The sequence below is a fragment of the Emys orbicularis genome, chromosome 4 (assembly GCF_028017835.1).
Source record: "Emys orbicularis isolate rEmyOrb1 chromosome 4, rEmyOrb1.hap1, whole genome shotgun sequence".
In the NCBI taxonomy this organism is placed as follows: domain Eukaryota; kingdom Metazoa; phylum Chordata; order Testudines; family Emydidae; genus Emys; species Emys orbicularis.
Window position 1 is genome coordinate 43,582,568 of NC_088686.1, and position 14,503 is coordinate 43,597,070.

The 14,503-nt window shown below is 50.5% G+C and overlaps 1 protein-coding gene across 1 annotated transcript in view; it reads right to left on the reverse strand.

Moving 5' to 3' along the window:
• Positions 1–916: 916 nt before the first annotated feature.
• Positions 917–14,503, reverse strand: part of TTLL5 (tubulin tyrosine ligase like 5) — a 201,614-nt gene continuing 188,027 nt past the window's right edge. The window contains exons 32-37 of the mRNA XM_065403286.1: positions 12,351–12,436; positions 7,392–7,445; positions 6,460–6,639; positions 4,731–4,940; positions 4,492–4,613; positions 917–1,498 (exon numbers count right to left, since the gene is read on the reverse strand). Coding sequence (XP_065259358.1) covers positions 917–1,498; positions 4,492–4,613; positions 4,731–4,940; positions 6,460–6,639; positions 7,392–7,445; positions 12,351–12,436 — 1,234 coding nt within the window. The remainder of the gene's footprint in view (positions 1,499–4,491; positions 4,614–4,730; positions 4,941–6,459; positions 6,640–7,391; positions 7,446–12,350; positions 12,437–14,503) is intronic.

Here is a 14,503-nt window from a genome sequence, read left to right on the forward strand (position 1 = left end):
ACAACAGCCAGGCAGCCTCAGGAGGTGGGATTGCTCTTCTTAATCCTGGCTGATTACTTTGCTAGCACACATTGTGTTGTTAAATTCTACTAGGGAGAAAATAGCAGAGGAATAGTTTTCTCTAGGGACCCTCAGTCTAAGGCAGGGTGAATCTAAACCTGGTTCATATAGAGGGACTAGATTTTCTCCAGTGGAACTGGTAATGTAGTAATGGTTGCCCATATGGTCTGATTTTCAGAGTTGGGGGGCACCCACTACTTCCATTAAAGTCAATGTGGAGGGGGAGGGGGGGAGAGAAGCAGGATGCGGATGTACAACACTTGAGAAAATCAGAGGAACTAGAGGTTAAGATTCCTAATCTGAATTTGTTGCTTGGCTCAGAACCTTGGGTAGTGTTGTCACAGCAGAAGTGACACTCACCTTGCTCTCTGATCTACCATCACGAGTTCAAGTCAGGCTCACAGCGTCCATAAAAAACAGTTACTCACCTTTTGTAACTGTTCTTTGAGATGTGTTGCTCATGTCCATTTCATTGTAGGTGTAAGTGCTCGCCACATGCACCAGTGCCGGAAGTTTATACCCTCAGTGGTATCCGTAGGGGACCGGCTTTGGTGCCCTCTGGAATAGTGAGCATATGTGCTGGTATAAGGGCACCACCAGCCCCCTCCCTCCCTCAGTTCCTTCTTGCCGGAACTCTGACAGAGGGAAAGTAGGGTGGATCATGGAATGGACATGAGCAACATATCTAGAAGAACAACAGTTACAAAAGGTGAGTAACCATTTTTTCTTTGAGTGCTTGCTCAATGTCCATTCGATTGTAGAAGACTCCCAAGCAGTACCTTTGGAGGCGGGTAGGAGTTCACAGATGTGTCGATTGCAAAGCTCTGCCAAATCCAGCATCATCCCTGGCTTGCCATCACCCAGATGATGTACCGCATAGCATCACCCAGATGACGTAATGCATAGCATTACATGTGGTAATGTGTACCGATGACCACGTCACGGCTTTACAGATGTCCTGGATGGGGACATGGGCCAGGAAGGCAGCCGAAGATGCCTGATCCCTAGTAGAGTGAGCCTTCACTATCAGTGGAGGCACAGCCTGCATCAACTCGTAACAAGTACGGATGCAGGTGGTGATCCAATTCGAAATCCTCTGAGAGGACACCAGAAGGCCCTTCATCCTGTCAGCTAACGTGATAAAGAGCTGAGTCGATCTGCGGAAGGGCTTGGTGCGCTCCAGATAGAAAGCCAGGGTGCGCCTGACATCTAGAGTGTGCAGACACCTCTCCTCATTGGTCATGTAAGGCTTTGGACACAACACCTGGAGGAAGACATTCTGGTTGACATGGAAGTGTGACACCACCTTTGGCAGGAAGGCTGGACAGGGCGGCAGATGCACCTTGTCCTTGTAGAACACTGTATATGGGGGGTCTGAAGTGAGGGCTTTAATCTCGAACACTTGCCTCGCCAAGGTAATAGCTACAAGGAATGTGACCTTCCACGACAGGTGCAAGAGAGCAAAAGGTGAGAGGCTCGAAAGGAGAACTGGTGAGACTGGAGAGGACCAGGTTGAGATCCCATTGGGGAACCGGATCTCATAAGAACATAAGAATGGCCCTTCTGGGTCAGACCAAAGGTCCATCTAGCCCAGTATCCTGTCTTCCGTCAGTGGCCAGTGCCAGGTGCCCCAGAGGGAATGAACAGAACAGGTAATCATCAAGTGATCCATCCCCTGTCACTCATTTACAGCTTCTGGCAAACAGAGACTAGGGACACCATTCCTGCCCTTCCTGGCTAACAGTCATTGATGGACCTATCCTCCAGGAATTTATCTAGTTCTTTTTTGAACCCTGTTATGGTCTTGGCCTTCACAACATCCTCTGGCAAGGAGTTCCACAGGTTGACTCTGCATTGTGTGAAGAAATACTTCCTTTTATTTGTTTTAAACCTGCTGCCTATTAATTTCATTTGGTGACCCCTAGTTCTTGTGTTATGAGAAGTAGTAAACAACACTTCCTTATCTACTTTCTCTACACCAGTCATGATTTTATAGCCCTCAATCATATCTCCCCTTAGCCGTCTCTTTTTCAAGCTGAAAAGTCCCAGTCTTATTAATCTCTCCTCATACGGAAGCTGTTCCATACCCCTAATAATTTTTGTTGCCCTTTTCTGAACCTTTTCCAATTCCAATATATCTTTTTTGAGATGGGGCGACCACATCTGCACATAGTATTCAAGATGTGGGTGTACCATGGATTTATATAGAAGCAACATGATATTTTCTGTCCTATTTTCTATCCCCTTCTTAATTATTCCCAGCATTCTATTCACTTTTTTGCCTGTCGCTGCACACTGAGTGGATGTTTTCAGAGAACTATCCACAATGACTCCAAGATCTCTTTCTTGAGTGGTAACAGCTAATTTAGACCCCATCATTTTATATGTATAGTTGGGATTATGCTTTCCAATGTGCATTTCTTTGCATTTATCAACATTAAATTTCATCTGCCATTTTGTTGCCCAGTCACCCAGTTTTGAGAGATCCTTTTGTAGCTCTTCGCAGTCTGCCTGGGTCTTAACTATCTTTAGTAATTTTGTATCATCTGCAAATTTTGCCACCTCACTGTTTACCCCTTTTTCCAGATCATTTATGAATATGTTGAATAGGACTGGTCCCAGAACAGACCCCTGGGGGACACCACTATTTACCTCTCTCCATTCTGAAAACTGACCATTTATACCTACCCTTTGTTTCTCGGACTGGAGGAAACAGTCTCTTGAGGCCCTTCAGGAACCTGATTGTCATCTTATGTGAGAACACCGATCTACCCTGGACATGAGGGGGGAAGGCCGATATGGCTGCCAAGTGCACCTTGATTGATGAAAAGGCAAGACCATGGTGCTTTAAATGCAGCAGGTAATTCAGGATGGATTGCAGAGATGCGCTGATCGGAGAGATATTCTGCTCTGATGCCCAGCAGGAGATGCGCTTCCACTTTGCAAGGTAGGTCTCCCTAGTGGAGGGCTTTCTGTTTGTCAGGAGAACCTGCTAGACCTGACTGATGCAGGCTAGCTCCTCGGAGCTTAGACACGTAGCATCCATGCCGTGAGGTGAAGAGAGGTTCGGTTCGGGTGCAGTAACCTCTCATGATCCTGGGAGAGCAGGTCCAGAAGGTCGGGGAGAGCCCATGGAGCTGCTACTGCCAAGTGCATGAGCATGCCGAACCAATGCTGACAAGGCCAAGCTGGCGCGATTATAATGACTCGTGCCATAACCTTCTTGATCTTGGAAAGGACCCTGCTGATCATTGGGATTGGCGGGAAGGCATACATTAGAGCCCCCAACCACGATAGGAGAAAGGCATTGGATAGCGAGCTGCTGTCGAGGTTCTGCAGAGAGCAGAACTGGTGACATTTTCTGTTCTACTTGATAGCGAACAGGTCCACTTGGGGAGCTCCCCACCTCTGGAAGAGCACCCTGATGACCTCTGAGTGGCGGGACCACTCATGGTGAGAGAAGAAGGACCTGCTTAGGCGATCAGCCAGCATGTTCCGAATGCCAGGGAGATGGGAGGCTTCCAGGTGGATCGCATGCTGGATACAGAAGTCCCACAGACGAAGGGCCTCCTGACACAAGGCCAATAATCGGGCTCCCTCCTGTCTGTTGACATAGAACATGGCGGCCATGTTGTCTGTCAGCACCTGTACCACTTGACCAGACAGATGGGGAAGAAATACCTCGCAAGCTAGGTGGATGGCCCTAAGCTCTCGGACGTTTATGTGAAGCGACAACTCCTCTCACAACCATAGCCCTTGAGTCTTGAGGGCACCAAGGTGCGCTCCCCAACTGAGGTCGGACGCATCCGACACAAGGGATGCTGTGGGTCTCGGAGTCGCAAACTGAACAACTTCCATGAGCGGGTGCGGGTTGGACCACCATTGTAGGGAGGTGAGTACCTGGGGCGGGATCATGAGGAGCCTGTTTAAGGAGTGTCTGGCTGGGGAACAGACCGACGACAACCACATGTGAAGGGGCGTTAGCCGTAGTCTTGTGTGCTGGCGAGATAGGTGCACATGGCCATGTGCCCCAAGTAGAGCCGTCCCTTGGGTATGGTGAATTGGGGCGACCACTCTGGGCCCGGTGAATTGGGGGCCCCTGCAGGCTTGTGCGATTGGCCAGCATGATTGGTCTTGGAAGTGATGGGTCGGTCCCAGAAGTGACAGATTCGTCACTTCCGCCCCAGGCCCTGGCTCCAGGAGTCTGAGGCAGACCCTAGCAGTGATGAGCGGGTGTGTGGTGACTTGCACGATCAGATCTGACATTGCCTTGAACCTGGCTTGTGGCAAAAATGCTCTGGCCTGGGTGGAGTCGAAGACAGCTCCTATGAACTCTATCCTCTGAACAGGGACCAATGTTGATTTTTGTTTGTTTATCAACAGGCCCACAGCTTCACAAGTGGGTTGCAGAGCTCAGACACTGCGTTGTACCTGCTGCTCAGAGTGGCCCTTGATGAGCCAGTCGTCGAGATAGGGAAATATCTGGATACCCCAATGCCTGAGGTAGGCTGCGACTACCACCATGCACTTTGTAACCACTCTTGGCGCCGTCGCTAGGCCAAACAGGAGCACAGGGAACTGGTAGTGTATCTGACTGACCACAAACTGTAGGAATCTCCTGTGGCCGGGAAATATAAAAGTACGCATCCTTCAGGTCAAGGGCGGCATACCAGTCTCCAGGATGGGAATGATGGAGGCCAGGCGGAACCTCAACTTTTTGAGGTATTTGTTGAGGTTTCGCAGGTCATAGGCGATCTTTGGAATGAGAAAATACCAGGAGTAAAAACCTCTCTCTCTTTGTTCCACAGGAACTTCCTCTAAGGCCCCCAGTCGTAGGAGGGCTTGCACCTCCTGGGTGAGCAGGTGCTTGTGAGAAGGATCTCTGAAGAGGAACGGGAAAGGGGAAGAAGGGACAGAAATTGGAGGGTGTACCCCACTGCCACCATATTGAGGACCCAGTGGTCCGTAGTTATGGCGATCCCAGTGGGGAGGTAAGGTAACAAATGGTTGGAAAATAAAGGGTGAGATAGATCTGGTTGCAGGCTGGGAGGTCGTCCTCAAGCGTCCCTTCAAATGATCGCTTGTTCTTAGGAGGGGCGCAACTTGAGCCCGAATGAGACCCCACTGCCAACGGTTGACCTTGGCGATGCCTATATCCCCTGCTCCTTCTGCGGTACGGTTCTGCTCTGGCCTAGCTCGTGAACCTCTGTGTGTGCTGAGGTTTAAATCTCTTCCTAGCGGTACAGGCCCAGCGAGCAAAGAGTGGTCCTAGAGTCTTTCAGGCTGTGTAATCTGCTGTCCGTTTGTTCAGCAAACAGGGCCAACCTGTCAAATGGGAGATCCTGGATAGATTGTTGGACTTCCGCTGACAGGCCAGATGATTGCAGCCACAATGCCTGCCTCATTGACACCGCTGACACCATGGCTCTGGCAGTGGAATCTGCCGCGTCTGAGGTAGCCTGGAGGGAGGCCCTTGCAGTTGCTCTATCCTCATCTAATATGGCATTGAATTCCTGCTTAAAGTCCTGCGGGAGCGAGTCAGTAAACTTGGCCGTGGATTGCCATACATTAAAATGATATCTGCCGAGCAGGGCCTGGTGGTTTGCAATGCGAAACTGTAGGCTGGCTGTAGAATTAATTTTCCTGCCATACATGAGTCATTTTGCGTCTTTATTCTTGGGGGTCAAGCTGGGCTAACCCTGCCTGTCGCACTTGTTGGGCACCGCTACTACTAGTGACCCAGGGGCGGGGGGCGTGTACAAGTACTCACACCCTTTTGCAGGGATGCAATACTTGCACTCTGCCCTCTTGGACATAAGTGGCAAGGATGACGGGGTCTGCCTCAAGGCTTTTATGATGTTGACCACCCCATTGTGGACGGGAAGGGCCACCCTTGCTGGGGCTGCTGGGGCCAGCATGTCAAATAGGGAGTCCGCTAGTTTGGACATCTCTTCCGCCTTCAATCCCAGGTTCGCTGCAACCCATTTAAGCTCCTGGTGGGCTTTGACATCATCTTGAGGCGCCATCTGCGAGGGACCTGCTACTTCCTCATCAGGCAATAAGGAGGAGGAGACCAGCCAGGGTGAGGGGTGGGTTCCCTGTTCCTTGCCTGGGAAGCCACATGTCCTGGAGGGAGTGGTTCCTGGGCCCCTTGATCCAACCCGACATCCAAGCTCTGAGGGTTAGGGGGGTGAGACACTGATGTTGAAGGTCTTTCCGATGCCCCTGAGACTAAGTGCTGGGTCTGAGGACTCCCAGCTTGGGAACATGCTCATGGGTTATACCTCTGCCAGGGCCCCGGCCTTTGACCCTGTGGCCACGTACTTGTAGATTGGCCCTGGGGAAAATCTGCTGACTGTGCAATTTGTGGTAGGTCTCTGGGGGCTGGCAACTCCTCACTCTCAGAGCCCGAGGAGGAATAATCTTCCTCAGGTGACCACGCTGGCATCACCATAGGGTAGTCTTCCCTGTTGTATCTGTCTGCCTCGTGCCTGCCATTCAGGGAGCAGTACCAGGAACCTGCTGAGCCATGTCGCATATCCAGCGACTGGCGGTATTGTACATAGGCCCGGTAATAATCTGGGGAGCGATACCACTTGCTCCGAGGACAGTGTACAGGCTCTGGCGACCAGGACTGGGAGCGCGGGGACCATCCATGACGCTCTGGTGACCGACGACCGGCATTGAGGCTCTGGCGACCGGTGTTGGGGCAGTGGTAACTGGCAAGGCTCCGAGGATCGGTGCCGGGACTCCTGAGAACGCCAAGGAGGCTCTGGTGAGCAGTGCTGGGAACTGGTGAGCAGTGCCTGCCAGGTGACTGTTGCCAGGGTTCCGGGAACCGATGGTGTGCCTCTGCAGCCTGGTATTGTGGGTCAGGTGACTAGCATCGGGATCCCAGGGATTGGTGCCTGGAGTCCGGCGATCTGTGCTGGGAATTCGTCAACTGGTTGAGGGTCTGTGCAGCTCTGGAGGTTGCTGGCATGGCACTGGAGAGTGAGATGGGGCCGGGGTACGGTGCCACAGGGGTGAATTATGTAGGGGTGCCATTAAAGACTTTCACCTTGAAACGGATGGGAGGAAGGGGTCCTTGGGCCTCTCTTCCCAAGGAGTAGGCGGCATGGGGAGGGAGAAGATGTCTTTTGCCGCTTGAAAGGCTTCTGGGGTGGATGGCACCATGAGATACCGCGTGCCTCTACCACTCCCCAGAGTAGGAGACAGATCATGGGGCGGGCTAGGTTCAACCAGTGAGGCTGCTGCCTGACTGGGTTCCGGAGATGGCAAGGTAGTCTGAGCCAGTCTAGGCTCCACTTCTCCTTTATCCTTGCCCTTACGGATGCCCAGGAAGCGCCCCCTTTTCACGTATTTCTTATGCCTTTTGGCTGGTACTGGCAACGGAGATTGGTGCTGAGAGAAATTCAGTGCCAGGGGGGCACTTCTCGTCAATGCCGAGGTACTCGGTACCGAGTCCGAATGTGCCGGCTCCAAGGCTGGTGCCAGTGCTGACTCCATGAGGAGCATGTGCAGACTAATGTCTCTTTCTTGCTTGGTCTGGGGCTTGAATCCCTTGCAAATGCGACACTTTTCGTGAATGTGGGATTCACCCAGACACTTTAAACAGCTTATTTGTGGATCGCTGATTGGCATGGGCTTCTTACAGCGATTGCAAGGCTTGAAGCCCAAGGAGCAGGGCATGCCCCATCTCTGGGCTAAGTCCCTCAGGGGACTAGCTATCATTAAGGTACAGAAGATTTGAAGCGTCAGTTATTGGTCATTGGGGGTAACATACAGAGTATAGGGGGATGCTAGTATTTTACTAAACTATTGAGAACTGCTAACTATCAGCTAACTACAACTATTTACAAAGAAAATAGGTCAAAGAACCACTGAAAGGAAACCACTTGCTAGAGCAAGGGGAGTGTTGCAGCACCAACACTGGCAGTAAGAAGGAACTGAGGGAGGGGGCCAGCAGCACCCTTATACCAGCGCATATGTACGCCACTCCAGAGGGCGCCAGAGCCGGACCCCTATGGATACCACTGAGGGTAAGAACTTCCGGCACCAGTGCAGTGGCGAGCACACATCCCTACAATGGAATGGACATGAGCAAGCACTCGAAGAAGAACTAGTATTTTCTTACACCTGCAGTACCACCTGCAAGTGGATTCTTATCTGAGCAGATTGGTTGCCAGCTTCTATAGTGCCTGTGTTTCTCACTTTCACAGAACCTCAGACTCACCTTCTCTTGGGTTACCTGCCTCTCTCACTCTTCTTCTCTTTGCTGAGACCCAAAGTCTACTACCCCCAGCAAGGCAATCAGAATTACCTCTGAGGACAGAGGAAGAAGTATGGGCTGGGAGTCCAAAGGTGGCTGCTGTTACCTTAAACTGGCCCTGCCTGCACTGTCTTTCTCTTTCTCTGCCCTATAACTGTGCCACTGGATCTGGAACGGCTGGAAAAAGATTTGGATCTGGCGAATATAAGCTGGGGGCCAACTTCCAAAGGACCTGGAAAATGGAAAAGATGGCTTAGCTTGGGCTGTCCCTCCCTCCTTCTGCACAGAAGCCTCCCCACTACTTTACCCTCACATCCCTTATGCTAACAACCATCAGAAGGCAGCAATAGCCCAGTGGGTATGTCTGGAACAACAGGGACCCATACAGCTTTTCCATGTGTCTCTGTTTATGGTAGTGTGACTGCAGACCCATCCTGCCCCAAGGGATTACAACATACCCAGAGATATACATTGGGACAGACACGTGAAAGAGACTTAGAGCCTCTGTTTTAAATCTTGGTCCCAATATCGTCAATGGGAGTTTTTTACATTGACTTCCATTGAGCCAGGATTTCACCCTCTGTATGTGGGTGTCTGGCTGGCCTTCTCAGACAAGTGTGCCTCTTTCACCCCATCTTATAGATTAGAAAGGGCTGGACTCATCCAGGAGCAGTCTCTACAGCCGAGCAGTAGAGAAGGAGGGAGATGCAGCTCTAAACCTTGCATAGATACTACCACATAATCAAATGGGCAGAAGGATCTCTCCACTGGCTTCTTTGATAGCCTTTCCCAACTCAAAAGTCAGTCAAAGCCCTGCCCACTAGGGAGCAGGACCAATCCCATGGTGCTCCATGAGTTTGTCCAAGTAATACTCTCCTGAACCTATTTGTCCCAGTGGATGTGGTTGTGCTGCTTCCCAATTCACTACCCTGAAGGTTTCCATGTCAGGACCTAATAAACTGAGTTTGAATGGGCCAAGCAGAGAGTGAATGCTCCTTCTGACACTTCAGAATCCATATGGAACTTTCAGGCTGAGAGACGTAAGGGAGGGTATTTTGCCTGCATCCTCCCTTGCTGACCCTGGGGCTATGCATGGAACTGCCCTGTTTAATCTCTTGCCTTTCCAGGTTACTATCCATTCTACTTCTAGGACGAGTCCCTCAGAACAACCTCCCTTCTCTCTTGCCCAAAGTCATGCCATGTTGTATCTGACCTAGACTGCATGCTCCTCAGGGCAGGGCCCATGTCTCCAATCTCTTTAGTCAGTGCCAGGCACATGTAGGGCACTACTCATAAGTGAAATGATAACCAAACCTTATGATGAGAGAAACAAGGGCTACAGAACAAAGAAGGTACTGGGTTGCAGAGGGAGAGGAGGAAAAATGGCTTAGTCCCTCAGGCACCTGGAAAAGGGGGGCCTAAAGTTGAACTGGGCAAAGTATCTTCCCCTCACATTTCCAAGAGCAACGATCACTTCTCTCCAGTTATTCTGCTCACTGAAATAGCACACACTACTCTTGGAGCTGTAACACCTTTCTTCCGGGGCAAGGAGAAGGCTTTAAGTGGCTTACCCAGCAAGTCATGCTTCCATTAGCCCTCCCTCAAGCTCTGTTGCTCGAGCTTATCCAACAGGCTCTGGCCTAAATTCTTCATTTCAGATTCAGAGAGGCAGGTTTGCCCTGGGTCAGCTAACCACATCCTGCAGGAGAGGACTAAGATTTCTACCTCATGTGTTCACTTCAACTTGAACACTCCCAGTATGAATGGTTACATCCCTCCCTTAAAGGGAATCTCACAATTACCAAGGGGTCCATACTATCTAGCTTACATTTCCTACAGTTCTAGACTGTTGCTGTCTATTGTCCCTCTACTGACAATTCCCCTCACACGTGCTCTGCATTAATTCCGGGAAGATGCTCACAGAAATAGGGAGGGGTTGCTGCCTGCAGTTACAGTAGACACGTACAGGATCAACAGAAGGAGATACTTTCAGCAGTGGCCAGAGGGGAGTCGGAGAATACATTGCAGGTAGAGGGTTTGCTTCCTGCAAGGCTGAAGACTGTAGGGTGGCAATGGCGGGAGCTCTGGAGGGAGCAACCGAGAGAAGAACAGTGCTCAACAGACTGGCATGTTCATGCAGGATTGCATAAATCAGTTTGGTCAGATCATAGGCACTGAGTTTTCTTTTTCCCTAGGGGTGCTCCACCCCCACTTTGCCCCAAGACCCCGCCCCCACTCCACCCTCCCCTGAGGCCCCACCCTCACCCCACCTCTTCCTGCCCCCACTCCGCCCCTCCCTCAAGGCTCCACCCTCACTCCTCCTCTTTCTGCCCCTGCTCCGCCCCTCCCGAGGCCCCGCCCTCGCTCTGCCTCTTCCCACCCTTGCTCCAACCCTCCCCCGAGGCCCTGCTTGCCCACCGCTCGCTGCTTTCCACCCTCCCGCAAGTGCCTCCCTCAGCCGCTTCAACAGCTGATTGGTGGCAGCTGCCCGAACAGCTGTGGCTAGTGGGTGCTAAGTACCCACTATTTTTTTCCCTTGGGTCAGATCCTGAGGACTGGGCTTTTAATCTGTAGTCCTATATATATCACGGCCCCAATACTCTGCAGCAAACGGGTCTTGAATTGTGCAAACTAGAACAGGGGTTCTCAAACTGGGGGTCGGGACCCCTCAGGGGGTCGTGAGGTTATTACATGGGGTCGCGAGCTGTCAGCCTCCACCCCAAACCCCGCTTTGCATCCAGCATTTATAATGGTGTTAAATATATTTAAAAGTGTTTTTAATTTATAAGGGGGGTCGCACTCAGAGGCTTGCTATGTGAAAGGGGTCACCACTACAAAAGTTTGAGAACTACTGAACTAGAAATTCTGCAGCAACCACATATACATTAAAATAGAGAAACTGTGTTATTTATTTTCATGTTGAATCCCATTTTACGCTGTCCCCACCCACATTATCAGGTCTGAGAGGGCTGCAGATTTTTCTGTTAACTGTTGTAAAAACTGCTGGTAGTAAAGCTGGAGGTTTTGGCAGGTGGTAAAGCGTGGGAGGCAGTTTGGAATTGTACAAGAACTGCATTAGCTGGATGTTTTTGCTAAAGGATCAGCAATGAAATTGTTAATGTTAATATCGGAAATGTCATCCTTAAATTTCAGAGCTAACCCCCCACTAGAGATGAATGGGGCAGGTCACTTCTTTTTGAGCTATTGTTTCAGACTGTGCAGACTCAGGCAGAAATCACTGCATCAGAGACACTCAGGTCATGTTTTCATGGTTTTCTCAGCAACCATAAGGGCTAAAAATATAATTTTTTAAAAATTAAAGCTCAGATTCTGGAGCTCAATTCTGCTGCAAATTCCATGGCTGCAGCATCACAGAATACACAGGGCCTTGGCAATAACATCACATACAGTTTTGGTTCATCTAAACCAACAACATATCTGTTCTGCAGACACTTTTGAAGCAATGGAAAAAGATCAGGTTCTTGTTCCCTAGACACCAGTCCCAGATGAACCTCTTTGAATTAAGCAGTCATGAACCAGAGAAGTAAGAAAATTAGAGAAGACAAATCCATAGGACATACCTAGAGTAACCCTTTCTGGACAGAGAGGCTTTATTGCAAGACAGAAAAGTAAAAGTAAAAAATGCCCTGGCCTTTTAAAGGCCAAACAGAAACAGCAGAGTGTCCCCTTTGCCAAAGCTAAAAGCAAAGGTGGCTCATTTTAGCCAAGCTCTCCTTTCAACCATATTTCTAGGGATCCTTCATCTCCAACGCTCCTTGCCAGACTCAGCCCCAGCTCCCCCTCGGTAAGTCCTTCTTACGGTGTCCCAGGAGGAATTAATTCCACCCTCAGATGGCCCCAGGGCTGCTACTTGCAAACCATTGCACTCAGGGTAAGAAACTGTGTCTTTTTCTCTAGCCAGAGGGTTGGCCCCTTCCTTGCCAACTCCTGGAGATCAACACAGTCCATCATTCCATTCCTTTACCCTTCTCTCCTTGTCTGTGGGACCTGCACTCACCTGTGGATTTTGTGCCTGGCTCACAGGATGCTGCACTGCTAAGGCTGTTCTGGAATCCATTCAGCTGCCCTTCTGTAGAAGTTACCCTGGCAGATAAAAGCACTGGATTAGAACGAGATCAGCATGGAAAGGCCAGGCCAGTGAGAGACACTAAGTCATATAGGCCACTGGGGCTCAGAGATGGGAGCCACAAAACACTACCTGAACGTGGAAAGAAATGGGCAGTGCAAGCAGGAAGCTCAAAAAAGGTAGAAGGGAGATAAGTGAGCCCACCGGCACCTGCAAGAGCCACTCCGTCTATATGCCTCAAACAGCTGTTTGTCCTGAGTGCCCCTGTGCCTGGCTCTGAGAGAAGTAGATGGGAAGTGAAGGAAAAAGCATTTGGTTCTGAGCTGCCAAGTCACAAAACACACTTAATACTACCATGGGTCCATACTACTCAGTGCTCTGAAGCAGAAAAGAAAAAACAGTTACTCACCTTCTTGTAATTGTTGCTCTTCGAGATGTGTTGTTCACGTCCATTCCAATCAGGTGTGTGCGCGCCACGTGCACGGTCATCGGAAACTTTTCCCTTAGCAGCTCCCATCGGGTTGGCTAGGGAGCCCCCTGGAGTGGCGCCTTCATGGTGCTCAATATATGACCCTGCCGATCTGACTCCCCCTTCAGTTCCTTCTTGCTGCCTACTCCGACAGAGGGGAAGGAGGGAGGGTATTGGAATGGACATGAACACCACATCTCAAAGAACAACACTTACAAGAAGGTGAGTAACCATTTTTTCTTCTTTGAGTGTTTGTTCACATTGATTCCAATCAGGTGACTCCCAAGCTCTCCCCTGGAGGTGGGGTTGGAGTTAAGGAACCACTGATTGGAGAACTGCCCTGCCAAAAGCTGCGTCCTCTCTGGCATGCTGTGTGATGGCATAGTGGGTAGTAAACATGTGCACGGATGACCAGGTCGCCATTCTGCAGATCTCCTGGATGAGCACCTGGGCCAGGAAAGCTGTGGATGAGGCTTGAGCCCACGTCAAGTGTGCTGTAATAGGTGGAGCTGGAACCTTGGCGAAGTCGTAGCAAGTACGGATGCAGTCCATGATCCATGACGAAATGTGCTGTGAGGAGACTGGAAGCCATTTCATCCGATCTGTCACTGCTATGAACAGTTGATTCGATTTCCTGAAAGGTTTCGTGCACTCAATGTAGAATGCTAGCGCTCTCCGGATGTCTAGCGAATGAAGTCTCTGCTCCCGCGAATTGACATGCGGCTTGGGATAGAAGACTGGTAGAAAAATGTCTTGTCCAATGTGGAATTGAGATACTACCTTGGGCAAGAAGACTGGGTGAGGCCTGAGCTGCACCTTGTCCTTATGGAAGACCGTGGGGGGTGGAGGTCAGTGCTTTTAACTCGGACACCCTCCTGGCTGAAGTGATGGCAACCAGGAACGCTACCTTCCACGAGAGATACAGAAGGGAGCATGTAGCCAGTGGTTCAAACGGGGCTCCCATTAGTCTGGAGAGAACCAGACTGAGATCAAGTGGGTATAGGTGGTCGAGAATGTGGGTATAGTATTTCCAAACCCTTTAGGAAAAAGCCCACCATGGAATACAGAGGACCCCGACTTTCCCGGGTGAAACACCGAGATGGCTGCAAGGTGTACCCTGATGGATGATCCTGCCAACCTTTGCTGTTTCAGATGTAGTAGGTATTCCAGGATGAGTGGTATAGATGTCTGAAGCGGAGATGTGTGACGCTGCTCACACCAGCACAAGAAGCTTTTCCACTTAGCTAGATAAGTGGCCCTAGTGGTAGGTTTCCTGCTACCAAGCAACACCTCCTTCACCGAATCTGAGCATTGGAGATCCGTTGGGTTTAACTATGAAGCTTCCAAGCCATGAGACGAAGGGATTGGAGGTCTGGGTGAAGGAGGCGACCTTGGTCTTGTGTAATCAGATCTGGGTAAAGTGGTAGTGCTATCGGGGTGTCCACCGACATCTCCAGAAGCATGGAGGACCAATGTTGTCGTGGCCATGTCGGGGCCAGCATGATCACGTCTGCTCTGTCTCTGCAGATCTTGAGCAGCACCTTGTGAACGAGTGGGACCGGTGGGAAGGCGTACATGAGGTGGTCCCCCCAAGGTAGCAGGAATGCGTCCGAGA